The sequence below is a fragment of the Lagenorhynchus albirostris genome, chromosome 20 (assembly GCF_949774975.1).
Source record: "Lagenorhynchus albirostris chromosome 20, mLagAlb1.1, whole genome shotgun sequence".
Lineage (NCBI taxonomy): Eukaryota > Metazoa > Chordata > Mammalia > Artiodactyla > Delphinidae > Lagenorhynchus > Lagenorhynchus albirostris.
In genome coordinates, this window is record NC_083114.1 from 46,602,023 (window position 1) to 46,628,387 (window position 26,365).

The window sequence follows — 26,365 nt, forward strand, 5'->3', positions numbered from 1 at the left end:
CTTTCTCTAACGCAAATTAAGTTGAGCCATCAGGATTCTGTATAACATGGGCTCTAGAACCACACTTGAACTTATATTATGCGCTAGAATTTACTGGAATTTAAAAAATATATATTGTGACCTTTCAGGTTAAAAGAGATTTCAAAATGATTTATTCAACAGAGACTTTCACAGCTCATAAATGTTTCAAGTTACTCTTGGGAAACTTAGTTCATCACCTGAAAAAGTGATTTCACTTTTAACAAAAATAAATTTGAGTTTATTTTTAAGAAACAAAAGCATCCATTTCTTCTACATAAAGCCTTTCGTTTGTCCTAAACCCGAGTTAAAACAGGAAATTCTACGGTCAAAAGAGACTTTTTTTTTTTACTATCTAGAAATGTATTTCTGTAACTGAAATTAACATCCTAATCACAGAGGTAATCTGAGGGATAATGTTCAAGCCCTGGGTATGTAAGCAGGTAGTGCAAGGAGGTAAAGAACCGGAGAGGATGGCAGGAGATAAGCACAGGCGTGTACAAGGCCCCTTCCCACCCTGCCTGTGGAAACGCCCTCTTCTGTTCCCCATGAACACAGATGAGCTGGGACAGCTTCCGACTGTGATAAAACCATGTTTTTCCTAGAATCACTGTTTCTTCAATGGTGGTTTTTTATTAAAAGAAGAACTATTCAAATGGATGGTAAGAAATTCAGCTTGTATCAATACACAAATAAGTTTACTTAAAAACACCTCCGTTACATATTTTTAAAAGTTTCAGAATCTCTCCCCACCAGTGTCCATAAGCTAGAATAGCTTCACGTGAAACCTGCAGTCTGACCTAGGAGAATCAATAAGTGATGGTCTAGGTACTTGCTCAGACATTTCTCTTGTCACCGAAGAGACAGTCACAAACAAAACACATCTCTTGCCTGGTTGAGTAGGAAGAATCCACATAAAAGAGCTTCATAAAACGTCTATGAAGGAGAACTGGTAATATCAGAAGAGTTCCAGCACTTCAATTGAATATAATTCTCTATTAGTCTTTTCTTGATTTAATTTCTGTAGTTCACGAAAACTTACTTCAATCTTGTTGAGCTCAGAACAAATGCTTATCTAAAGAAAAAAGTTCCAAAATAACTTTTACCATAACTTGTACATATGGATAAATCCTCCACAATTACTTAGGGCTATTCCAAGAAAAATTTTAATAAATTATAATTTTGGTGCTTCTTGGTTACAAACAGAATTCAGTAAAATCAAATAATTACATACCTGGGATTTCACAAACTTGTAAAGACTTAACAGTAGCCTTTTTGCTTCTGGTATCATTACCACAACAGTAAAATTAGCATCTAGAAGTAGACATATCCAATCCATAATCTGAAGATAAACAGGAAAAGGAGTTAAGATTTTAAATTTAATTTTAGGTTAATTCACTTTACAAAGTCCATAACAGTATCAAACAGTTATAAGAAAAAATAAGTCTTCTTTACAGAAGTCTGAACATTTTAGAGATGAAGGAATTTCTAAGCAATCGAAAAAGCCTCTTTTCTGCTTTTCTACTTGTCATTTTACAAGCATAATTGGATCTTTTCCATCAGATTAATCAGTAAAAAGAAAGCCACAGTGATATTTAATCCAAGGGAGAGCTAGCACTTTTTATTTTAAAAAATTCTTGATAACTACTCGCAGCTACAAAAAAAAGAACCCACTCATCTCCTATTCTGAAATATACACTATGACCCAAGAATAAGGTGTCGTGTATTATAGATAAGGTACCAAGAACTAAAATAAAATTATTACTATACATTTATTAAAGTATCCTATGTAGCCTACACCTTCAAATGGTGTTAACATGCAAATATCAGTGTCATGAAAAAGCATTAAGGAAACCAACTATCCATTTGCAGGGAGGGGGGAAAGCTGATACCTATGTAACTCTCTACACCAAAATAAACTTTATATGTATCAAAGAGTTAAACAAAGAAAAGGAAAAGAAATGTACTAGGGGAAGACAGGATGGCTATTTTTACACTCTTAGAGTGGGAAGGGCCTTAAGCATGGCGTACCCAAAAAGAAGCAGTAAAGGAAAAGCCTAATAATTTTGACAGCATGAAAATTAAAAACCCATCTATGGCAAAAATTACACTAAAGCAAGTAAAAAAGAGTGATAGGAAAAAAGTACTTGTAATACACTTCATAGAAACAGACTAATTTCTCTTAATATATGAAGAATAATTTATAAGGCAAAATGATAAAGACAGGAAATGCAATAGAAAAATTGGACAAAGAACCTGATTAAGCAGTACACAAAAAGGAATATAAATTGGCAAGAAATGATGGTCCACCTTTCTTATTATCAAAGAAATGCAAATTAAAATAAAACACTTACTTGTTACCTACTTGACTAGCAGAGAGTAAGGTCTCAGATCTTGGTGGCCATAGTACCTCTTGTCACAACCCTTTGGAAAGGTAGCCTGGCATTTTTTTTTTTTTTTTTTTTTTTTAGCCTGGCATTTTTGAAATTAAAAATGCATGCACCCTTTATCCAGTAATTTCACTAATGGGAATTTACCCAAGAGGTGTTCTCTCATAATATGCAAGAATATTTCTATAAAGATGCTCACTGAAAGTTTGTTTACAATAGCAAAAAACTGTAAGCAATTTAAATGCCAATCAATAGGGGACTAACAAATTAAGATTTTCTATAAAATCAAATAGTATGCAGTGGTTAAAAAGAATGTGGCAGATGTATATAGCCTGATTCAGAAAATGTGTAAAGGGCTTCCCTGGTGGCGCAGCGGTTGAGAGTCCGCCTGCCAATGCAGGGGACACAGGTTCGTGCCCAGGTCTGGGAAGATCCCACATGCTGCGGAGCGGCTGGGCCCATGAGCCATGGCCGCTGAGCCTGCGCGTCCGGAGCCTGTGCTCTGTAACGGGAGAGGCCACAACAGTGAGAGGCCCGCGTACCGCAAAAAAAAAAAAAAAAGAAAATGTGTAAAATGTAGCAATGAGTGAAAAAAAGACAAGCTGCAGAATAGCATGCACGTGATCTAATTTGCATTAGGAAGACAAGAGAAAGATAAGTTAAGGTACAGAAAGCAAATTTCTAGACATAAATGCAACTCTTAGTATTGGTTATCTCTAGGAGGGACTTGGGATTATTAGGTTATTAGGAGGACACTTATTATCACTCTCTCCCAATGAAGCTGAGGAAATTCTTGAAAAGGGTCACAATAAAGAATCAGGAATTTAAGATGAATTTAAGTTCCTTAGTATAGAATTATGGCTCTAAAAAATCCATCTACCAAATTGAGTGATCCACTCCAGTGGTTTGTGTACTGGTGAGGGAGGAGGGTCGTAGGAACCACGAGACAGGGAGAAATCAGTTCCTGGATTCCAGATTCTGATACTATATATATATACATATATATACATATATATATATATATAAATAAAACACCTTTTTTTTATTTAACACATTTTTCCCAGCATCAGATCAAAATAAAAAGATTACCTCACCTGGTTCAGGGTTGGAGGGTGTATTCCAGGAAGAGTCATAGTAGCATTTTCACTACACTTCAGATAAAGGAAATACAAATACTGGAGAAATAGCTAGGTGTTGGGGGGGAAAAAGAACAATCACTTTGATAGGAAAATTTTCTCTATGTGAAGCTAACAAAGAGACTGGAAAGAATTTTAAGAGGCTACTGAATTTAACTGTACATCAAACAGATATGCTAGACATCAGGGGATACATGAATCAAGTGCACTCCCTGCCATCAAAGGAGAGTTCATTTGGTTTGGGAGGGGTGGGTGAGGAGTTTATTTTGTTTGTAAATAATAAGTAGAGAAGAGAGAATCCTTCTCTGGGCAATTCTTTTTAGTTCCTACTCGTTTCTAACTTAGATGGATGAACCCGGCCTTCGGGTCTGGCACCAGGAACACGTCAAGCTCTGCCTCCTCCAGGTCACTCTAGTCTCCCAGGCACGATTTTTCACCTTGAGGGCTGGGAAATCTCTTACTCAGATGAAAGAACTTTATAACCTTTCGAATGCCCTAGAAGCTGCGTAGAGTTAAGGAGCAACACTTAACCCAGAAATAAAATCCTGTAGGATTCGTAAGAACACTCACAGTGATGTGTTGTGCTGGGATGTCCTTCAAATGAGGCAGAAGAAACGTCTCGCTATATGCTGAATGAAGAATTGCATTTCTACTTGGGAATAAAGGAAAATCTCATTTCAACCAATAAAGACTTTTCTACTGAAATAATGAGTAATTCCCTTCCCCAGTAACATTTTTCTAAATTTATACAAAAGTTCTACTTTTCTAGAAGAGTGTTATCACTGAACATTCTCCTCGTCACTAGAGATCATCTGGAATATTTTGCTATTATAGATAATTGGTGTTTATTCAGTATACTAATTTTTAGAAGTGATAGAGCTTCTATCTTAGTACAGCTTCTTAAATAAGGTTTAAGTAAGTTGTTTGAACACAGCATTGAATGTAATCCATTTTCAAGCAGAAACTGAAAAAAATTGAAAAAAAGAAAAGGAAAAAACCACCTTAAATTATCTAATTACCCCTTAGTTTTTGCTTGGCATTGGACTACATCCCTGGGAAAGAGACAATACAAGGGAAATGGTTTCAAAGGATACAGTAGCGCTGCTCTTTTCCCTGTAACAGGGCATGAAGTGCTCTCCTCTGTTGCAGCCTGAGGCTTCTCAATCAACTCCTGAGCACAATTCTCACAGTTATCTTCTTCAGGATTGAAACCATTTTGAAGAATTTCAGTTTGTTGTTCTATTTCCCCATCTTGTATAGTAGCAGTATAGTCAGAAACTGACTCCATATTGATATCTGTTTCTTGAAGACTGTCATCACCAATGCTATCATGTTAATTGAAAGCAGGAAATAATCCTTACAAGTAGTTGGACTTACTGGAAAATTTTTCATTTTCTAAGACTTTAAAGTTTTAGAAATAAAATAAAACAATAGATTAAAAATGCAGTGAAAGTAAAGGACCATCAGCTTCTAACTTACCTCAAGAAAATTTTTAAGCAAGCGCAGGTGACTGACTCAGGGATGTCAGGGAACTGCTGTAGGCAGATCTGTAGGATCTGCACATCTGTCTTTTCTAAGGCAGACTCCATTAAGCCAGGGCACAAGCTAAGACCAAAAACATGAATCATTTATACATATTAAGAAACTCTCAATTGCAAATAATTCATAAGGCTTTTACAGAGTATAAAAATCAGAACTGCAAAAAACAAGGTCAAAAGAGTTATGTGTATAAAGTTTGGTGTACAGAAACATTTACCTGTATAGAAACATTTACCTGTAAGAAAGCACACGCGTTTGGATAAGCTGCATCAGACAGTTCCGAGGATAAAACGATGGTTCTGCTTTATATCTTCCCAGAATTCCTATTACTACATCCCCAATAATAGTATGAAAGTCCGGGGTCCGCTTAACAGCCAAAAATTTACGTAGTTCTACTTCAATATGTTTTTCTGAATCTTTCTGAAAGGGCAGAAGTAAAGAGTTCAGTGTGGTACATTAATAAATGTCGCTCTGCACTTAAAAGTTCCTAGCTTAACATTGTCTTAAATCACTAACAGCATTCATGCATTCCTGTGAAACTGGAGTTGATACTACAATTTACTGGACAAAGACAAAATACAAAGAAGAAAAAAAAAACTCAAGGATTTAGAAATCAAAATTTCTAAGAAGCTAAATTACAAACATTCAATGCAAAGGTGAATGAGATATGAGGCCACCACCATCACACTGATCTCACAAAATGCTTAGTGAGAGTCAAATAAGCCAAAGCATCACTCTGACAACCTCAATATACTATACAAATGTTAGCCATAGCTCTAAAAATGATCACAAGAGGAAGACAGAATAAAAAGTACATAGGATTTCTTTTAACCATGAGTTGATTTTTCGTATTTCTAATATTTTAAAATTTACCTGTACGGCTGCTAAGAGTTGTGTGGATGGTGGGACCTCCGGCTGTACACTCACTTCAATTTTCCTTCTCCTTAACTGGAATTCAGTAAATTGATTAGGATCTCAAAACAACACAAAAGATGCAACAGACATTTAGAAGAATATAAAATGTCCCAAAGAGACTGGCACACTTTTGCTCTAATCACAAACTTTTTTTTTTTTAAATTTATTTATTTTTGGCTGCTTTAGGTCTTCGTTGCTGCGTGTGGGCTTTCTCTAGTTGTGGCGAGTGGGGGCTACTCTTCATTGCGGTGCGCGGGCTTCTCATTGCAGTGGCTTCTCTTGTTGCGGAGCACGGGCTCTAGGAATGTGGGCTTCAGTAGTTGTGGCATGCGGGCTCAGTAGCTGTGGCTTGCGGGCTCTAGAGCACAGGCTCAGTAGTTGTGGCACAGGGGCTTAGCTGCTCCGGGGCATGTGGGAACAGACCAGGACTCGAACCCGTGTCCCCTGCATTGGCAGGTGGGGAATCTTAACCACTGCGCCACCAGGGAAGTCTATTCACAAGCTTTTTTAGGGTTTGGTTTTCTTATAGTGAAAAGTGGGTCTATTTCAACTTTTAACTTAAATATCTTTAAGGTTTTCATTTTTCATAAATAAAATCTCTATACTCTATTATTACTAATTGCAAACTGGTCCATTTTTACACCTGGGTCTTACACACATGCCCATAAAAACTACTAGACGACATGTATCACTTTTGGATAAGGGCTGTCAGGTTACTGGGTTCAAGCTTCAAATCACCCCATCATTAAGAGCAAGTTGTAAGAGTTGTACAAATATGAATTATTAAAATAATTCAGCCTTTTCTGTTTTTAACATCTGTAGTAACATTTCTATTTCAACTACCAAACTTACGATTCTCTTTGACTGCTCTGAGTTCTGAGATCCAAGTCCATATCCCTGTGATGTTTCCCAGTTTACAAAATGAGTCATGGCATGAATGTCTAAGAAAACACAGAACACACAATTTCTGGAATTTTTTGACCTATTGGTATTTACCCAGCCAATCAATCAAACAAAGAACAATAAAACAACAACCACTCACGCACAATTCAAAAGCGGCTTTAAAGTCCATTTCATTCTACCAATAACCTCAGATCAGTAAATCATAATATCCTAAAAGGCTATGTGCCCAACAGATGAGGCCACTGGTAAACCAAGGAGGGAAAAAGCATTTCTGATTTTGTCTGCAGGACTTTCCCGTTGCCCCTAAAGTCAGAACACTGGCGTTCAAAATGCAGTGTAGCTCTTTAACCTGCAGCAGTATCTGCAATGTGGACTGTTCCCAAGGTAGCTTCCTGACCAATAAAATCTGAATGAACACTGGCAAATTTCAACACTAAGAACAGGTTATGCAAACCAATAGCTGTGAAAATCTACATATCAAACTAGAAGTTTATAAATTGGTTTTTAGTAATAAAACATTTAAGTTCCTACCTGGATCTTGACCATGCTTGAGTTTTCCAAGAGCACCTGCTAATGATGACACCTCACACTTGTATGGGATTACAGTTAGAAATTTTCCATGTAGCATAAACAAATTTTCCCCATGATACCAGAGCTACAAAAAAGTTATAAAAAATGTAAGCAATCCTTTTTCTCTTCTAATATCTGATTCAACAAAGCCATATAACTTATAACAATAACTTGTGGTGGAAGTAATCTTAATATAACAGAAAAGGATAAGGTGAAGTTAAGCAACTTTCCAGAATAATCTCATATGTTCAATTTATTAATTGAGGTAGGTTTACAAAGCTCTTATTTTTGCCCATGTCTGAATAAAGCATAATTTAAAGATAATTTCTTTTGACTCATAAAAATTTGATCAACACATATATTTAAAATAAATGAATTGTTTAAAATAAATATTGTCAGTATTACACATCTATTAACGTGATACTCACAAAGGCTACTGTAACACAGGCAAACTGTTTTGATGTACGAAATGAAAAAAGCAGAATTTAACAGTTTCTGTCTCATGATCTCAATTATAAAATTGTAAAACTGAGACAGGTATATGAACAAAAAGCTCAAAGGAACACGGAAATCAAAAGTGAAGTTTGTTAGAGCAGTGGAATTGTGAACGGCTAATCTTGTGAAAATTACTTGTTTAAATATAAATTAGAATTCTATGCTAAGAAACAGTCTCCTTATCCTCTAAAGTACAATGATCAACAACATCCCATATCTTGATTTATTTATATCTTATATTCACTAAACAACCAGTACTTACTGAGTACCTTTGTTAAGCACTGAAGATATGATGGAGAACAAAAAAGACAAGGTCCCTTGCCTCAGGAAGTTTACAGTCTGGTCACCTTAAATTTTAATTCTTTAAGTATTCTTATGTAATTCCATGATAACATTTAACATATAACCTAAAAGACTAATTTATTAGGCAAAGTAACAGCCCTTGGATATAGTTCAAAATACAAAAGTAAAAAGATAAAACCAAAGTGAGATTAAAAAGTTTTGTTAACTAGCTAACTGTTCTCTCCTGATCTATAATTAGCTTATAATTTAGTCTTTTGAAAGTGACAAACATAAAGAAACTATAAAAATAACCAAATTAAATATAATCTCGCAGGTAGAAAATATTTCTTAATTTATTTTAATCAAAACTGATAAAATATTTAGATCCGAAGAGGTCTCTTCCCTTACAGTCTATTCGGCAGACACAAAAGTAAGTACATTTGAAAAAAACCCCAAAGTGCAAAAACTTACTTGACCGCTGGTCCCTTGTGGTAACTCTTTTGAAGTCTGTAGTGTTTGAAATTTTGTATTCCATATGGAGAGGCATTCTATAAAATAAGACATACAAATTCAGAAGTTGGGACTTCCCTGGAGGTCCAGTGGTTAAGACTCTGCGCTTCCACTGCAGGGGGTGCGGGTCTGACCCCTGGTGGGGGAACTAAAGATCCCGCATGCCTCGTGGTGCAGCCAAAAAATTAAAAAAAAAAAAAAAAAAAGTCCCAAGTTCAGAAGTCAGCCAAATATAAATATATGGTGCTGGGGGTGAGGAGAAGGGAGGGAGGGAGGAGGGAAGTCATAGTTAAACACATAGGTCTTGCTTTATTAAGAAGAAAAATGAGTAATGAAGACAGAAATTCACAGATATGCGATATCATGACAAGAAGTGGACACATATGCAGGCAGGGGGCATATGGGAATCTGTGTACCTTCCCCTCGATTTTGCTGTGAACCTCAAACTTCTCTAAAAAAATAAAGCATTTTTTAAAAAAATTAATGAATTTTCTATTGAAGTACAGTTGCTGCACAATATTACATAAATTACAGTTGTACAATATAGTGATTCACAATTTATAGTTATTATAAAATACTGGCTTATTCTCCATGTTGTACACATATGCTTGTAGCTTATTTTATACATAATAGTTTGTACCTCTTACTCCACTACCCCTATCTTGCCCCTCCTCCCTTCCCTCTCCCCACTGGTAACTAGTTTGTCCTCTGTATCTCTGAGTCTGCTCCTTTTGTTTTATTCACTAGTTTGTTGTACTTTTTAGAGTCCACATATAAGTGATGTCATACAGTATTTGCCTTTCTCTGTCTGACTTATTTCACTTCGCATGTCCTCCAAGTTCATCCATGTTGCTGCAATGGCAAAATTTCATTCTCTTTAATGGCTGTGTAGCAGTCCATTATATATATATATATGTACACACACACACACACACAAATATATATACACACATACATATCTACACACCCACACCACTTCTTTACCCACTCATCTGTTGCTGGACACTTAGGATGCTTTCCTATCTTGGCAATTGTAAATAATGCTGCTATGAACATTGGGGTCCAGGTATCTTTCTGAATTAGTTTGTTTTTTCAGATATATACCCAGGAGTGAAACTGCTGGGTCATATGGTAGTTCTACTTTTAGTTTTTTGAGAAACCTCCATACTGTTTTCCACAGTGGCTGCACCAATTTACATTCCCACCAACAGAGTACGAGGCTTCCCTTTTCTCCACGTCCTCGCCAACACCTATTATTTGTGTTCTTTGTGATGACAGCCACTCTGACAGGTGTGAGGTGATAGCTCATTGTGGTTTTGGTTTGCATTCCCCTGATGATTAGCGATGTTGAGCATCTCTTCATGTGTGTGTTGGCCATCTGCATTTCCTCTTTGAAAAAATGTCTATCCAGTTCTTCTGCCCATTTTTCAATTGGGTTGTTTTTTTGACTTTGAGTTGTATGAGCTGTTTATATATGTTGGATATTAATCCCTTATCAGTCATATCATTTGCAAATATTTTCTCCCATTCAGTAGGCTGTCTGTTCGATTTGTCAATGTTTCTTTTGCTGTGCAAAAGCTTTTAAAATTTAATTAGGCCCCAATTGTTTATTTTTGTTTTTATTTCCTTTCTGTTAGCAGACAGATGCAAAAAACTATTGCTGTGATTTATGTCGGAATGTTCTGCCTATATTTTCCTCTTAAAAAAATAAAGTCGGGCTTCCCTGGTGGCACAGTGGTTGAGAATCCGCCGGCCAATGCAGTGGACATGGGTTCGATCCCTGGTCTGGGAAGATCCCACATGCCGCGGAGCAACTAAGCTTGTGTGCCACAACTACTGAGCCCACGTGCTGCAACTACTGAAGTCCGCACGCCTGGAGTCCGTGCTCCACAATGAGAGAAGCCACTGCAATGAAAAGCCCACACACCGCAACGAAGAGTAGCCCCCGCTCGCCGCAACTAGAGAAAGCCTGCGTGCAGCAATGAAGACCCAACACAGCCAAAAATAAATAAATAAAATTTTAAAAAGAAAAAAGAAGTCAATACAGATGCTGCTATGGAAGGCTCTCTATGATATCTCAGGTAAGTGGATAAATTAAGGTATACAACAGAGGATAAGGTATGCTACCATTTGTGTAAAAAGAGGAAGAAAAATAAGTAGTAGTATTTGCATATATTTTAAAAAACTCTGGAAAGAGACATGGGAAACTTTACTGAGGTTACTGAGTTTTTTGGGGGTTAGACCAGGAACTAGAGAGGGAGGATGGGGGTTGAGAGAGGAGAAGCACAGCTTGGTAAAGTGGCTAAAAGCCAGGACTTAAGAATGGTAAGATATATGGCGTAAGAGTCAACCTACTTGGGTTGAACCCTAGTTCCACTACTTAGTTACCTAACATCTCAGTTTCTCATTTGTAAAATAAGGGTGATAATAACTAGACTTTCTCTCATAGGGTTGTTGGAGGATTAAATGACACAGATAATGAAATAATACAAGTAAAACACCTGGCACAGGACAGTATACCATAAGTGGTAGCTCCTATCTTAAAAAGAAGAAACAAAACAAAATACACAAGGATGGCCATATCAAGTTTGTAGTCAATAGGGAGCCTGGCCTGAATAAAGCAGAGAGTTCTTGCTTTGAAATTGGGAGAAGAGACTGGAAAACGTGGACAGGGTCTAGACTGTGGCGAGAGTTGAATGCTAAACCATAGATTTGGAGTTTTATAGTGTAGGCTGGGAGACCCCAATCTTGCACTAGCCAGGAACAACTGTGTCCTTCATGATAGACTACAATTGTCTGTGTGGAGGGGTGTTTGGGGGTGAGGAGGTGAGGTGATGATGAAAATCCTGCTCTGAAGTCACAGAGACAAAAGGCACACTAGGGCTTCCCTGGTGGCGCAGTGGTTGAGAGTCCGCCTGCCGATGCAGGGGACACGGGTTCGTGCCCCGGTCCGGGAAGATCCCACATGCCGCGGAGCGGCTGGGCCCGTGAGACATGGCCGCTGAGCCTGCGCATCCGGAGCCTGTGCTCCGCAACGGGAGAGGCCACAACAGTGAGAGGCCCGCGTACCGCAAAAAAAAAAAAAAAAAAAAAAAAAAAAAGCACACTAGTAGTCCCCAAATTTCAAGCTGTCTAAGACTAATGAATTTATATTCTGCTAAAATGTCACCAAGGTATGAATTCAATCCTCTACTGCAAGTCTTACCAATGTTTCCAATGCCTACAGGCTGGCACAGATATTTGCAGTTTTTATTTAAGACACTGGTGACAAGCAAGGTAGTGAGTGATATAGGAAATGTTTTAGAGAAACTGATCAAGGCAAGATGAAATCAAAGACCTATTCAAGAATTAGGAAGCTACAGTGAAAAAGAGAATGAATTAGGGTGGTAATAAATAAATGAAAAAGAAAGAGGAGACTTAAAAGTACACTTTGATGGAAAAAATCCAAAGGACTTCTTAACTGATTGGATTTTAGTTACCCTTAGAAGCTGATAGTGGTGGTCCCAGGACTGCTACGTGATCTTGATCCAGGATGGTGAGTGCAACACCACTTCGAGCATTGCCAGACACCACGGACTTGAGCAACAGTGATGGAACTACCCTCTGATTTTTTTCTGGGTCACTTGGATGTACTGGTATCAAGGTTTCATATACACATCCATCAGAGCCTGTTGGAAACAAGTATTTATTGTTCCTTATTGGATAAATGATAGTTCTATATCGGTTATAATTAAATGTACTAAGTTGTTAATAAGATTTTACCAATTTGATAGAGAATCCAACCAGAAAAATAAACAAATGTAATAATCACATCACTCTATGCTTTCCCATAAAGAATATACTACAAACCTAAAGTTGATGGAGGAGAAATATTAATAAAAATCTCAGTAAGAAATGTCATGATAACCATGAAATAAAAATTGTAAATATCTGTAATAACTTAAAATATGAGGGGACTGCCAGGAATACAGACAATTCAATCAGTAAAAGGCTGTATCTCTTATTAGAAATTAATTAGCATTCTGGTCTAAATATTACATTTCTTGTTACTCCAGCACCCTAAAACCTTATTAAATTGCTGGGTTTTGTAGGTCAATTGTATTTTTGGCAATTTCATGTGGTTCTAGCTATGTTACATGAAGATTTTATGACCCTTTGGTTCAGATTCCCTTACTTCAATGTTCAAAAGCTAAAACATAACTCACAAACTTCTGTGTAACAATTAATATGTCCTATAGGTTAAACTTTAAGAAAACCAGTCCCTCTTAAGCAAAGGTATTAAGAGGATTCCAATGACACTCTAGACATGATGAACGAAGGGAGCCTTTTTCTTAACAGCCACTGCAAACATTTGCACATTGAAAAACTTCACAAAGATTTTAAACTGTGATAACATGAAAATGTTTCCTAAATACTGCTCTGTTTCTTCCTCCCTTAACCTTCCCAAAACAACTTCAAAAGAAGCCATAAAGGGCTGGGGGGAGAGAAGACCACAAAGGCATTTTTTCCCCCAGATGCATAAGACTGGGATTAAACCTCAGAACATTAAGTAGAGGTAAACTCCAAGGAATTAAAAAATAATCTGTAAAATGGTGGCTAGTAAGAGTCCAAGACTGCTCTGTTAGTGTCCTTTTACCCATCTGTCTCTGTCACTGCTCAAAAGAATGGCAAACTATAGGTTGGAAAAGAGGAATGGGGAGGCCATGCAGTACCAACCTTAGGTATTTCATGGTTCACTAATTACAATATCAAAAAAACTGGACTTATCATAATAAAGAGTGATTTTTCCTTTTTTATTGGTATTATATTATTTATTGCTTATGATAAAATTTTAAGACATAAAATTTACCTGCAGAGAATTACTGACCTATTGCGTGACTTGACATGGCAAAATGCAAAAAGTGAAGGTATAAATGCTTGTAAGGAAGCATGGAAAGGGAAATACTACAACAGAAAACTGTAAAAACTGAAGACTCGAACTTAAAACACTATCCTGTAATACCCCTTTATTTATAAACTCTGAAAGTTAAAAAAAAATACTTACTTAATGACATCAGAGAGATGAATTTCCGATGCACAGATGTACTAAAACTCTGTGTAACCGATTTTTCTTCTTGTCCAAGTAAAAGTGTGTATTTGCTTAGGATACGTGAGTTAAACTTTTGTACATAAGCAAAGTAATTTCCATGCTGGAAAATAAAAAGTTATTTTATTTAAAAAATATTCCCATTTCCACCATCTATATTTAAATGTTGAGACCAGCTGTTGCCCCACTGTAATTACTTTAATGAGTGCTTAAAAACCTCTTGTCCAATTAAATTTAAAAAGTTATAAAATATATTTAATTCAGGCATAGAAATAATTATAACTAATAGATTTTTCAGTATTTTAAAAATATATTAAAATTTTCTGAAAGAAATACCAAAGTCCAATTTTAGTTTTAAAAATCACACAGATGACTCTGAAATGTCACAAAATGGGCCAGGAATTAAAGATATCGCTTACTTTTTCAGTAATAAAAATCAGCACAGGATGCCTAAATACCATAAAAAACTTTGTCCACCTAAAAAAAGAAAAAGAAACATTATAAAATGCAAAATCACCAGTTGAAACACACCATCAATCTAAATTTAAGAGATTATCTTTTATTAAATATTTTTTAGAGCCAGAGAGGTAGCAGAGAACACTTAATTCAGTGTTTCAAAATATCTACCACAGGGACCTAGAAGGCATTCCTCAAATGCATCTCTGGATTAAATGCAAGTTGCTGAGCTTCCCAGAACTTTAAAGACAATAACGTGAACTATAAAGTACCAAGGGCATGTAAGACAAGATGCGGTGTTCCCCAAACTTAATTGACCCACCCCTCCTTTTTTCAGAGTCATTTTGGGGCCTAGTGTTCTCAGGAAAACATTAGCATCTCACCTGCCTTCTTCAAGTGACAGCGGGAACTGAGGCACAGGGAGGGTAAAGGGCCTGTAACCAAGGCTGCACAGCCATTTTCTGGCAAAGTGGGGATTAGAACCCAGATTCTCCACCTATATCTTTTTGCGTAAAGATTTCCTCCAAATACAGTTGCTCACACTTTAGAGGCATTCATTGGGTCTAAGATATAACTGGTCACTGTCCACATTGTTGAGTGACTACGTACAAGTCTTTGCTTGGACCTTTAAAGATTTAGTTTACATCAGGTGGGCCGGGAGGGGCAGCAAGTTAACCAAACAGGAAATGGGATGAAAGAATAGGGATTGGATAGATGTAAAACTGTGAGATTTCCTTCTATCATTTGTGCCAGTCATTTCCCAAGTTTTATTCCAGAATCTGGGAAAGAAGGGGTCTCAAAGCATTATCCTGATTCCACTAACAAGCTGCACATTTCTTCAGGCGAAAGGGTTCTGACCTTGGCAGTCAGGGCTATATGACAGAAGATTCCGGTCTTGTGGGATTACTCACTTAATTTTCAAATAACTGACTATCCAGTTCTGTTATTAGAACAGGACTCATTTGGCCCCAGTTTTCTCAATCACTTATCACGCCAGAGGCTTTTGAGGGATGTGATTTTGGCTACTGTCTTTTAGACGGTTTTCAATCAGCTTACTTTTATCATGTTTATAATCAAAATACTTTTGAACAAGGCAAAGAATATAAAAAACACAGAGTGCATTTTCTTTTTGGTAAAAATTGCAAGTATTAGAACTTACTTAATCACTTCTTCACCAGAGATAACAGTTTCAATTTTCTGCTGGGGCTCTGCAAGCAAGGCCTCTAAACCACGAATGGCACCTTCCTTGAAAAGCACCAAGGGTTCTGTCCCCTGTATTGAATGTATCCTATATACCTCAGCGGACAACTAGAAGAACATAAAAACATTTAAATTTTTATTCTAAAGGAACTGCCACCTAATAGAATCAGGACATTTATAGAAGGCTTATCTTTTTTATTTTTTAAATAAACTTATTTGTTTATTTTTGGCTGTATTGGGTCTTCATTGCCGCGCGTGGGCTCTCTCTAGCTGCAGCCAGCAGGGGATACTCCTCGCTGCAGTGCGTGGGCCTCTCATTGCGGTGGCCTCTCTTGCTGCGGAGCACGGGCTCTAGAGCGCAGGCTCAGTGGTTGTGGCTCACGGGCTTAGCTGCTCCGCGGCACGTGGGATCTTCCCGGACCAGGGCTCGAACCCGTGTCCCCTGCATTGGCAGGCGGATTCCCAACCACTGCACCACCAGGGAAGTCCCGGAGAAGGCTTATCTTTAAGGGACTGATATGCTTTCATTTTTACTCAATTTTGTTTCATAATTATGTATGATTCCAAAGTTAAATCTAACATAAAATACATTCAGAAGTCTAACTTTTGATCCTATTCTCTATCCTCTCCCCTGCTCACCCCCATATGTAATCACTTTTATTCATTTTTGGTTTATCTTTCCACTGTAAATACTGGAGGTTAGGCTATAACCTGGGTCTCTCAAAACTGGAGGTGAGGAGAGGTACAAACAAAGGCACTAATGCAGAGTTATAAGCGGTTCTGGTATTAGAAAAAGAAAGATGCCATATATAAATACATGAGCCACACACATATATATATATGTTTGTGTGTGTGTGTGTATGTGTGCATGTATGTATGTATGTATACATAGCCTGCAAGCCCAGGAAAAGAAGTTAACACCATATGTCGGATTAAAAAAACAACAAAAAAAAACCCATTGTGTAAAATTCAGGATCGTGTTACTTCAGGGTAAACAAAATGACTGGAGCCAGGTGGCAGCACAGGTAGCTGGCTAGAGGTTTCAAGGGTCCGGGTGACAACTGTGGTTGTATGTGAATCAGCTCTGTTGTGAACCAATTCTAAAATATGCCAATTGTATTTAGAGTTAGACATTTAGAGCCATAAAGAATTTTCAAGATTAACCTAGTTAGAGATCTTCATTTTATAAGACAAAGTTAATTAACATACTTTAGGTCATTAGGAGAAAAGGAACAGTTAGTCATGGTTCTTTTTCACTGCAGTATGTGCCACTTTAAAAATGTATAATGCATAAAACTTGCAGGGTCTGTTCTACCTATTTTAAGAAAGAGAACAATGAAGTTCATTTGCTCTTGCAAGGGACACACCACAAACATTTAAACTCATGGAAATAACTATAAATGTATCATTCATGAATTATTTAAATCCTCAACCTCATATGAAAATAACATATCGTGTAACATTTTATAACATATTAACTCATAAGTTGAGACATTTTACCAAGACATACTGTAGGATAGCTAGAATGAAAAACTGGTTATAACCTTTATGTCATGTTCACAGACACTTTAAGATAAATAACTGCTACATTACAAATTATTCCGTCTCACCAATAAACTAAATAAATGTGTTGGAAAATCCGAAGACTTACTGTCGCTTTAAATACTTTATCCAGGTTTACGTCTTCATTATTCCATATTCTCAAGACCTGAAATAAAAACATACAAGTTAAAAAAGCATTCCAATTTCCATTTACATACAACATGAATAGTTAATAAAATTTGATTTGTTTTGTATATATTATATAAAAGTTTTAAAACTCACCTTATTATCATGTACAACAATATACTCTCCAGTTTGAAAGTTGCACACAGCTGGACATGTTATAATTTGACCTTGTTTCACTGACCAGCTCCCCAAGGGTTTCTGATCAGAAACCTAATGAAATGAACATACAATATTCAAAAAGTCAGTTTCAGACATTAAAGCAATTAAATTTACATTCGGAAGAAATCATTAAAACGATAGCATTTAACAAATCTCCTAAATTAAAACAATAGCTAGTCACAAAAAGACAAATACTATGTGGATTCCACTGAAGACAGAAAGTAGAATGGTGGTTGCCTGGGGTTGGGGAAATTGGGAGTTATTATTTAATGAGTACAGAGTTTCAGTTTTACCAGATGAAAAGAGTTCTGGAGATGGATGGTGGTGATGACTGCACAACAATGTGAATATATGTACTTAATACCCTGAACTGTACACTTATAGTCATTAAGATAGTAAATTTTGTTATGTGTACTTTACTACAATTTTAAAAAAAACTTTAAAAGAGTAGTTAAAATGAAAATATAAGTTCCTAAAGTGAAAATAAGTAAATTAATATCGGCACTTTGATAATGAACAATATTAGTATATTTAAAAAACTGATGCAGTTGTGCCCTTGAACAGGGGCATGAGAAACAGAATAAGGATAGCTGGCATCATACCAATTCTAATCAGCCACTCTATTCCTATGCAGGAACTGCAAAAAGTCCACTTGACAGCCAGGTAAAAACCAATGGTGTCTTCAGAAGCATCAAAACAAGCAAACAGTATAGTGTACTGTTGGCAACCTGTTCCCCAAACTTCAAAGCAGACAGCTAGCTTTTTTTTAAATTGAAGTATAGTTGTTGCACAATATTATATAAGTTACAGGTGTACCATCTAGTGATTCAGTTTTAAAGGCTATACTCCACTTATAGTTATTATAAAATATTGGCTATATTCCCCCTGTTGTACAATATATCCTTGTAGCTTATTTTATACATAACTGTTTATACCTCTTACTCCTGTATCCCTATTTTGCCCCTCCCCCCTTCCCTGTCACCACTGGTAACCACCAGTTTGTTCTCTATATCTGTGAGTCTGCTTCTTTTTTGTTATAATCATTAGTTTGTTGTAGTTTTTAGATTCCATACATAAGTGCTATCACAGTATTCGTCTTTCTCTGACTCTCTTCACTTAGCATAATGCCCTCCATGTTGCTGCAAACGGCAAAATTTCATTATTTTTTTAATGGCTGAGTAGTATTCCATTGTATAGATGTACACCACTTCTTTATCCATTCATCTATTGATGCACGCTTAGGTTGCTTCCATATCTTGGAATGGAAGACAATAAATAATAATAAATCATGCTGCTATGAACACTGGGTGCATGTATCTTTTCGAATTAGCGTTTTTGTTTTTTGGGGTTTTTTTTGGATATATACCCAGGAGTGAAACTGCTGGGTCACATGGTTGCTCTATTTTTAGTTTTTTGAGAAATCACCATACTGTCTTCCATAGTGACTGCACCACTTTACATTCCCACCAACAGGGTACAAGGCTTCTCTTTTCTCCATGTCCTCACCAACATTTTTTTGTGTTCTTTTTGATGACAGCCATTCTGACAGGTGTGAGGTGATATTGTGGTTTTGGTTTTCATTTCCCTGATGATTACCGATGTTGAGATACCCAACTTCTTAAAGACACAGAAAACTGTTCAGCAGCTCACATAGAAAGAATTACTTTCTATGGAACCACTAAAAGCAAAGTTTAGAAAATGTGCTAAAGCAGTCCTTAGGCTAAATGGGGGGCGGGGTGTGTAGAGTTCAAGGGACGCAAATCCAGGATTCACAGGGTGAACCATAGCTGGAAACAGGTCACTCGGAATCAAGATGCCTACTAAACTGCCAAGAAAGCAAAAAGCCAAAACAAAACACCGACAAAACTTTCCCTCTTAATGAGTGAGTAAGAAGCGTACGGACACAAGGTTAAAGCACTGTTTCTGGCAGTGACACCTTCTCCCACACAACCAATCTCCGTTCAACCCTTCTGCGGGCAGCTGGGGTGACAGAGACCCCAGAAGGGGATCTTAGCAAGGATATCTCCGGGAGATATGAAGCGAAAGCACAGGTTTCCTCTCCTTTCCTTTCCTTTCCGAATCTAGCCCACGTGCACTTAGACGCTCTGCCACCTGCAATTCGGAAATATGCCTCTCCGGGAAAACAACCGAGTCAGATTCTAGACCTCATTCAGCGTCCCCAAAAGGCCACAACGGCTCTCCGCTAAGCCCGCTGCAAGACCTCTTTCCAAAGCTGTGAGAAACCTGAGGTTCCGGCTCCGAACTCAGAAAGGGGCGAGACAGCAGCGGGGGCGCTCCGATCCTATTGCTCTCACCTTATAGAGGATGACGGTCCTGCCGCTGTCCGTCACTAGAAACTGGTCTGTTTTGTCGCTCTGCTCCACTCCAAGGGGTCCGTCAGGCCCGGAACCCAGCGGTAGCGCAGCCAACGTGAAGCCTTCCTCCAAGGCTGCCATTTTGGTCCAACTTACGGAAGGCCGCGCGTCCGTCCCGGCAGGCTTCGCGCTTTCTCTCGTGAGAACTGGATTAGTTCTCGCCGACTGGATTAGTCACTCGCTAACTGAGATACCTGCTCGTTGAGCCTGCGACCTCTGGCGGGTAGAGATAGCTAGCGGCGCCGCGGACGCCGTCGGGTAGGCGGGGCCTGGAGTTTGCGTCTAGACTCCGCTTCCCAGGCCACACCGCCGAGTCCCGGTGTACTGCTCCAGACGGGAAAGAATGGGCGGGCGGGGGAGATCTTACCTGTTAGGTACTGCATCCGCTGCCCCTTATTCAGCTACGGACTTGAGAGGCTGAAGGATGAGCGTGGCAAGTGGCCCAATATAAATAAACTAGATTTTTTAATTTGAAGCGAACTCTGGGAATTACTAACATGGCTTCATAGAACAGTGTCCCAAAGGAAAAATATTTCTCTCTTCAGATTAACTCTTCATAACGTGCTGTACCTAACTGAAATGCCTAATACCCCCTGCTTCTCAGAACCCGCCACAAAGGTCTAGTCTGCAGCCTTTTGGGCCTCCCAGGTTGTCTGTCCCCCCTGGCTCTCCGAGCACCCGCGGGGAAATATCTCCAGGTTACAGGAAATTCAGACTTGTCTGATGAAGCAGGTGACGTTCAAGATCCCTCTGGACAATTTTTGGCAAGACCATTTCTGGGAGAGATTTTTAAGATAAACATGACTGATTCCATCAATAATAGAAAAACTCAAAAAAGATAAATTATGCATGTTCTTAGGGCGAAACCACGTAAATAGGCAATTGTTAACAGATATGTACTATGTGCTACATCACAAAGCAAAATGCCTCCACATCAGTTTAGATTAAGCATCCACACGGATCACCTTGTGTGTGTTTGCTCGTGGCCACAGCATTATAACACAGGAGATAGGAGATTATGCAGCTATTATGAAAGAATCAAATGCCTACAGTAAATTCTTTTTTTTTTTTTTTGGCCTCACCATGCAGCATGTGGGATCTTAATTCCCCGAACAGGGATGGAAACTGTACCCCCTGCAGTGGAGGCATGGAGTGCTAAACACTGGACCGCCAGGGAATTCCCTACTGTAAATTCTTAATAAGGCTAATAGGTCTTTTTTTTTTTTTTTAATTTTTTTTTGGCTGCGTTGGGTCTTTGTTGCTGTGCGCGGGCTTTTCTGTAGTTGTGGCGAGCGGGGGCTACTCTTCGTCACGGTTTGCGGTCTTCTCATTGCGGTGGCTTCTCTTGTTGCAGAGAGTGGGCTCTAGGCACACGGGCTTCAGTAGTTGTGGCTCACAGGCTCTAGAGCGCAGGCTCAGTAGTTGTGGTGCACGGGCTTAGTTGCTCCGTGGCATGTGGGATCTTCCTGGACCAGGGCTCGAACCCGTGTGCCCTGCAATGGCAGGCAGATTCTTAACCACTACGCCACCAAGGAAGCCCTAATAGGTCTTTTTTTTTCAAAGTGCCTAAGGAGGTTGACTTTGAATTTGTGGCCCCTTTGTTATTTGGAAAAGAAATACAGTGATTCAGCCTAGACATCCTGGCCTCTGTGAAACCTTTCTTCTTCTCTCAGCACAGTCTCTACTGAACTGTGTTTTGCACCTACTGCCCATGTTTGAGATGCCGGGCTAGGCACCTCCTCCTCCAGGAAGTCTTCCCTGACTGAGACTGAATTAAATGTCTGATTCAGGGCACCTGTGTTATTGGTACATCCAGTACTGGAATAGCCCAGTTACTCATGTATTTCCCCCATTACGTTTATTTCTTTGAAGGGACTGGATTTATCACTAGTATCTCGCATAGTGCCTGTCCCATTAATATTTGGGGGACTAATGAATAAAGAGTGAAAGTTCACTCATAATTCTGCACGTGTGCTTTCACTCTTCTTCAGCTTGAAGATTTTAAAACAGGGGTTCTCAAACTTTGTGATTTCAGGATTCCTTTACACTCTTAAAAATTATTGATGACTGCAAAAAGCTTCTGTTTTTATGAGGTATATCTATTGGTATTAACTGTATTAGAAATTAAAAGTGGGGAGTTGAGAAATATGTATTTATTCATTTGAAAATAATAAATGTAAACACGTTAACATAAGTAATAGGACTTCCCTGGTGGCGCAGTGGTTAAGAATCTGCCTGCCAATGTAGGGGACACAGGTTCAAGCCCTGGTCCAGGAAGATCACACATGCCGTGAAGCAACTAAGCCCATGTACCATAATTACTGAGTCTGAGTTCTAGAGCCCCTGCTCCGCAACAAGAGAAGCCACTGCAATGACAAGCCCACACACCGCAACAAAGACCGAACACAGTCAAAAAAATAAATAAATAACTTTATATAAACATAAATAACATTTTTATAAAAAATAATTTGAGAAACAATTTAGTGAGAAGAGTGGCATTGTTTTACATTTTTGCAAATCTCTTTAATGTCTGGCTTAATAAAAGGTAACCAGATTCTCATATCTGCTTCTGCAATCAGTCCATTGTGGTATCACATGTCATACCATACCAAAAGAGCTCCGTAGTACTCCCCAAAAGGAAAATAACATCTGAAGAGTTTGTCTTCATGGACTCTCTGAAAGGGCCTCAGGACTGCCAAGGGTTGTACTCAGACTTGCACTTGAAGAGCAAGTATAGGGATCAAGTTTACCTGCCTGGGAAGGGTGAGATCAAAGTTCCTGGTTCCAGAAAAGAGAGATGGAGCAACCTTTCCTGAGTTCTGGAGTCTGGACTAGGTGTAAAGACCCTGAGGGAGTCAAAATAGGAAGAAAACGTGGGAGGGCTTTCACCTTGGAAGTGAAAACTAAGCCCCACCTTCCTGGTACCCAAGAGACCTTAGGGCAAGGAAAAGAACAGCTGCTCTAGGAAGGCTACTGAACTTCTTACAGACGCTAATTGGAACAACTCTGACTCTTATTTTTAGCCCTAGAAAAGATTATGCGACTGGAGATAGATCTTTAAATTTTCTTTGTTTCTTTCTCTTTTTGGATTAGTGTTATGAACTAAATTGTGTCCATCCTCCCACCCCACCCCCAACTCAATTTACCTGTTTCCTTTTCATCACAGTTTTAAACTATTTTATCTATTTATTTGCTCATTACCTAGGCTCCCCCACTGTATCATAAGCTTCTTGAGGGTAGCCGGTCCCTATCTGTCCTACTTGCCTATGCATCCTCATTTCCAAGCACTTCGTAGGCACTCAGTAAAAAATGTGCCATTTGATTGAACGAATCACTTTACATCTTTGTATTCATGGCACCAGCAGTTGTATCTGATCCATATAGAGTTTAATACATGCTTGTTGAATAAATCACCCTTATATGGCAAGCCATTGTAGTAAACGGGAAGCACACTTGACCCATTAGGATAAAGTAAGACTTAACAGATTGAGAAACCCAGAACTGCACTGGCATGTTTGTCCATAAATTTGAGTCTAAGAAGATCGCAGTCCTTTTTGGAAGGACACCAGCTGTAATGAGGGCACTAGGAGTCTTCTGCAACCTAGCCTAAGATAAGAACGGGTCAAAGTGTTCCACTTCCAAGATGAATCGATGCAAGAGCAAGGCCTGGCTATCCATCACTGGTTAGAGACGTTTAAGGGCTGGTCTTCAAAGGCAGCTGTGACCCTGTACATTTTAATGTGAGCTGTGGATGTTCATTCTATCTGGATTGTTTGTCATGTTTATGCCACTTGGCTGCCTAGCTATGAAGGCTGGGGGAAGATACTGCCTCTCACATTCAATTCCTAGAATAGAATCAGGTGATAAATATACAATGAATAAGCCTAATTATATAGTAGGGATGCCTGCCCATATTCAAAAGGGAGAATGTTACCCATTATAGATTCTTCATGGAAGGTTGCCAGTTGATGACTTATGCATTGCTTGAATGGGATATAGTAAATTCTTTGCCAAAGGAACATTTCTAGAAGCACCATTCTGAGAACAGGATGGATGGTAGATATAAATATTCTACCAAATCTGCACATTATATGGAAGTTTTCTTTTCTTTTCTTTTTTTTTTTTGCGGTACGCGGGCCTCTTACTGTTGTGGTCTCTCCCGTTGCGGAGCACAGGCTCCGGATGCACAGGCTCAGCGGCCACGGCTCACGGTCCCAGCCGCTCCGCGGCATGTGGGATCTTCCCAGACCGGGGCACGAACCCGCGTCCCCTGCATCGGCAGGTGGACTCTCAACCACTGCGCCACCAGGGAAGCCCTGTATGGAAGTTTTAGTGGTGCTTAAATAAAGGTTTAAGTTACTCTGAGTTATGTTTTCCAGTTTTAGAATCTCAAAATGCCTTTGAGGCCACAGAAATGAACTGGACAATATTACTGGCACTCAGGCAGACACCTCTGAAGATGTTTCCCACAGCAAATATCAGAGATAAAGGAAGAATCTAAGCTCTTTTTTCATAATCTGTATACATTTCAGTCTAATGCTAGTGCCCTCCCACTGAATGCCAAAACCCAATGGCTGTGTTTGGAATTTGAGGTCAAGCAAGCATTTGTAGTTTAATTGTAATAGGATGATAGGGAAATGGGAGAAAAGACCTGGGTTGAGGGGTTTTAGATGGGTGGGCAGAGTCAAATGCTCACAGAACCCAACAATCTTCAGGAAGAGTTTGGGCTGGGCAACTTGTCATCACCAGGGGTCCAAGTTGAAGTCAGAGGAGCCCTGAACAGTGACCAGAGCTCTGGAAAAGGGAGTGCTGGCAGGTGAATGAATAAACACCCTGAGAAAGGTCTGGCCACCGGAAGTAGTTTCCAGTCACTGGACTGAGGATCAGGGTGAAGCAAGAGCAGGACAGGGCTTCAGATCTGGTTGGAAAACCCTGAAACTTCTCCCTTGTCTCCCAGAGCCAAACTGTACCAATGCATTTGTTCATTTCCCAAATACTGATGAGGGCCTAGGAGCTGTGAATTCCTCAGCAAAGGAGACAGGGGAAGCTCCTCATCTCAGAGAGCTCGCAATCCAGTGGTGGGAGACAATCTGCTCAAGAAAAGTCTCCCTAAAGATGAGACATTTCCACTGAGATTTGATGGACAAGAAGGGGTCAGGTGAGGGGGAGATTAGATGATGATGAGACTGAGGCAGGCAGGGACCTTAATTTTGTAGGGCTCTCTGTAAGCTGGCTGAGGAGTTGGCATATTCTAAATGCAATAAGAAGTCATTGAAGGGTTTTAAGCTAAGGTCTGACTTCTGTTTCGAAAAGATCATCCTTGCTCCCAAGTGGAGAATGGTTCAGAGGTGAATAAAAGTAGAAATAGATATACCAGTCTCGAGGCTCTGGCATTCTTCTAGATGCAACAGATGGTGGTTTGTGGTAGGTGCTAATAGTGGAGATAGAAAAAAAATGCACCAATTCAGGGTGGGCAGGGTCAACAGGATGGCGGATGGATTGAGTGTGGCAGTAAGAGGAAGAGAGGAATTAAGGGCATGTTTTGCCTTGAGGGACCAGGTGGGTTGGGATGTTCTTTACTGACACGGGGAAGGAGATGATTTCTCAGGGAGTGGTTTGAGGAGGTAGACCCAGAGTTCTATTTTGACTGTGTTCAGTTTGAGATGCCAAATAAGTGGGTAGCTCATCGGATCCTGGCATTCCTGGCAGAGGCTCAGGTTGGAGATGTAGGTTTGGGCCTCATCGGCACATGGAAGGTGTCTAAAGCAATGGGACCCGAGTAGATCCCAAGTGCTGTTGATTTTATCTTTTAAAATTCGCTCCAGTGGCTCACCTCTCTCCTTCTCTACTGCCACCCCTCAAGTTCAAGCCCCTCTTACTTGGCCACTGTAATTGCTTCTCCGTCTCCCTGCTTCTCCACTTGCCCCCTTCCAATCTGTAGCCAGTATGATCTATTTAGAGTTCTAATCAGATTATGCCACCTCTGCTTAAAATACTTTAATACCTTGGTCTCAGGATGAACAAGATCAAATCCTTACCTGACCCACAAGTAGGGCTGACAAACAAAACACAGGATGCCCAGTTGAATCTGAATTTCAGATAACACATAATTGTTTAGTATAAATATATCCTATGCAATTATTCATTGCATATCCGAAATTAAATTCAACCTGGCATCCTGTTTTTTTGGCCATGCCATGCGGTACTCAGGATCTTAGTTCCCCGAACAGGGATCGAACACACGCCCCCTGCAGTGGAAATGCAGTCTTAACCACTGGACCACCAAGGAAGTCCCCATCCTGTATTTTTATTTGGTAAATCTGGCAACCTTTTCCACGAGGGCTTTGCAAGATCTGACCCCTATTACTCTTTCCTGCCTCATCTCTCATCAAATATCCCTTGTTTCCTGACTCAAGCTATATTGTTTTGGAATAGGCTATGCCCTCTCCCACCTCAGGGCCTTTGTACATGCTATTTCCTTTGCTGGGAATGCTTTTAGCTTCTCCTAAATCAACTAACTGCCGCATACTTTTCACATCTCAGTCTCCACTGAATAGCCCTCTTTTCCTTGTGTTCTATGCTCTCCTAGTATGATGTAACTTT

At 39.2% G+C, this 26,365-nt stretch overlaps 1 protein-coding gene across 1 annotated transcript; it reads right to left on the minus strand.

Annotated features, from left to right (window-relative positions):
• Nucleotides 1–694: 694 nt before the first annotated feature.
• Nucleotides 695–19,843, minus strand: NOL11 (nucleolar protein 11). Its single transcript, XM_060133194.1, has 18 exons — nucleotides 19,703–19,843; nucleotides 17,325–17,438; nucleotides 17,152–17,208; nucleotides 15,460–15,608; nucleotides 14,264–14,321; nucleotides 13,803–13,947; nucleotides 12,238–12,426; nucleotides 8,720–8,796; nucleotides 7,433–7,556; nucleotides 6,851–6,939; nucleotides 5,957–6,031; nucleotides 5,319–5,503; nucleotides 5,024–5,149; nucleotides 4,639–4,869; nucleotides 4,115–4,193; nucleotides 3,503–3,595; nucleotides 1,253–1,360; nucleotides 695–1,093 (listed from the first exon to the last, which is right to left on the minus strand). Exons 1-18 carry the CDS (start codon nucleotides 19,841–19,843, stop codon nucleotides 977–979), a joined length of 2,157 nt encoding a protein of 718 aa, XP_059989177.1. The 3' UTR covers nucleotides 695–976.
• Nucleotides 19,844–26,365: the final 6,522 nt, after the last annotated feature.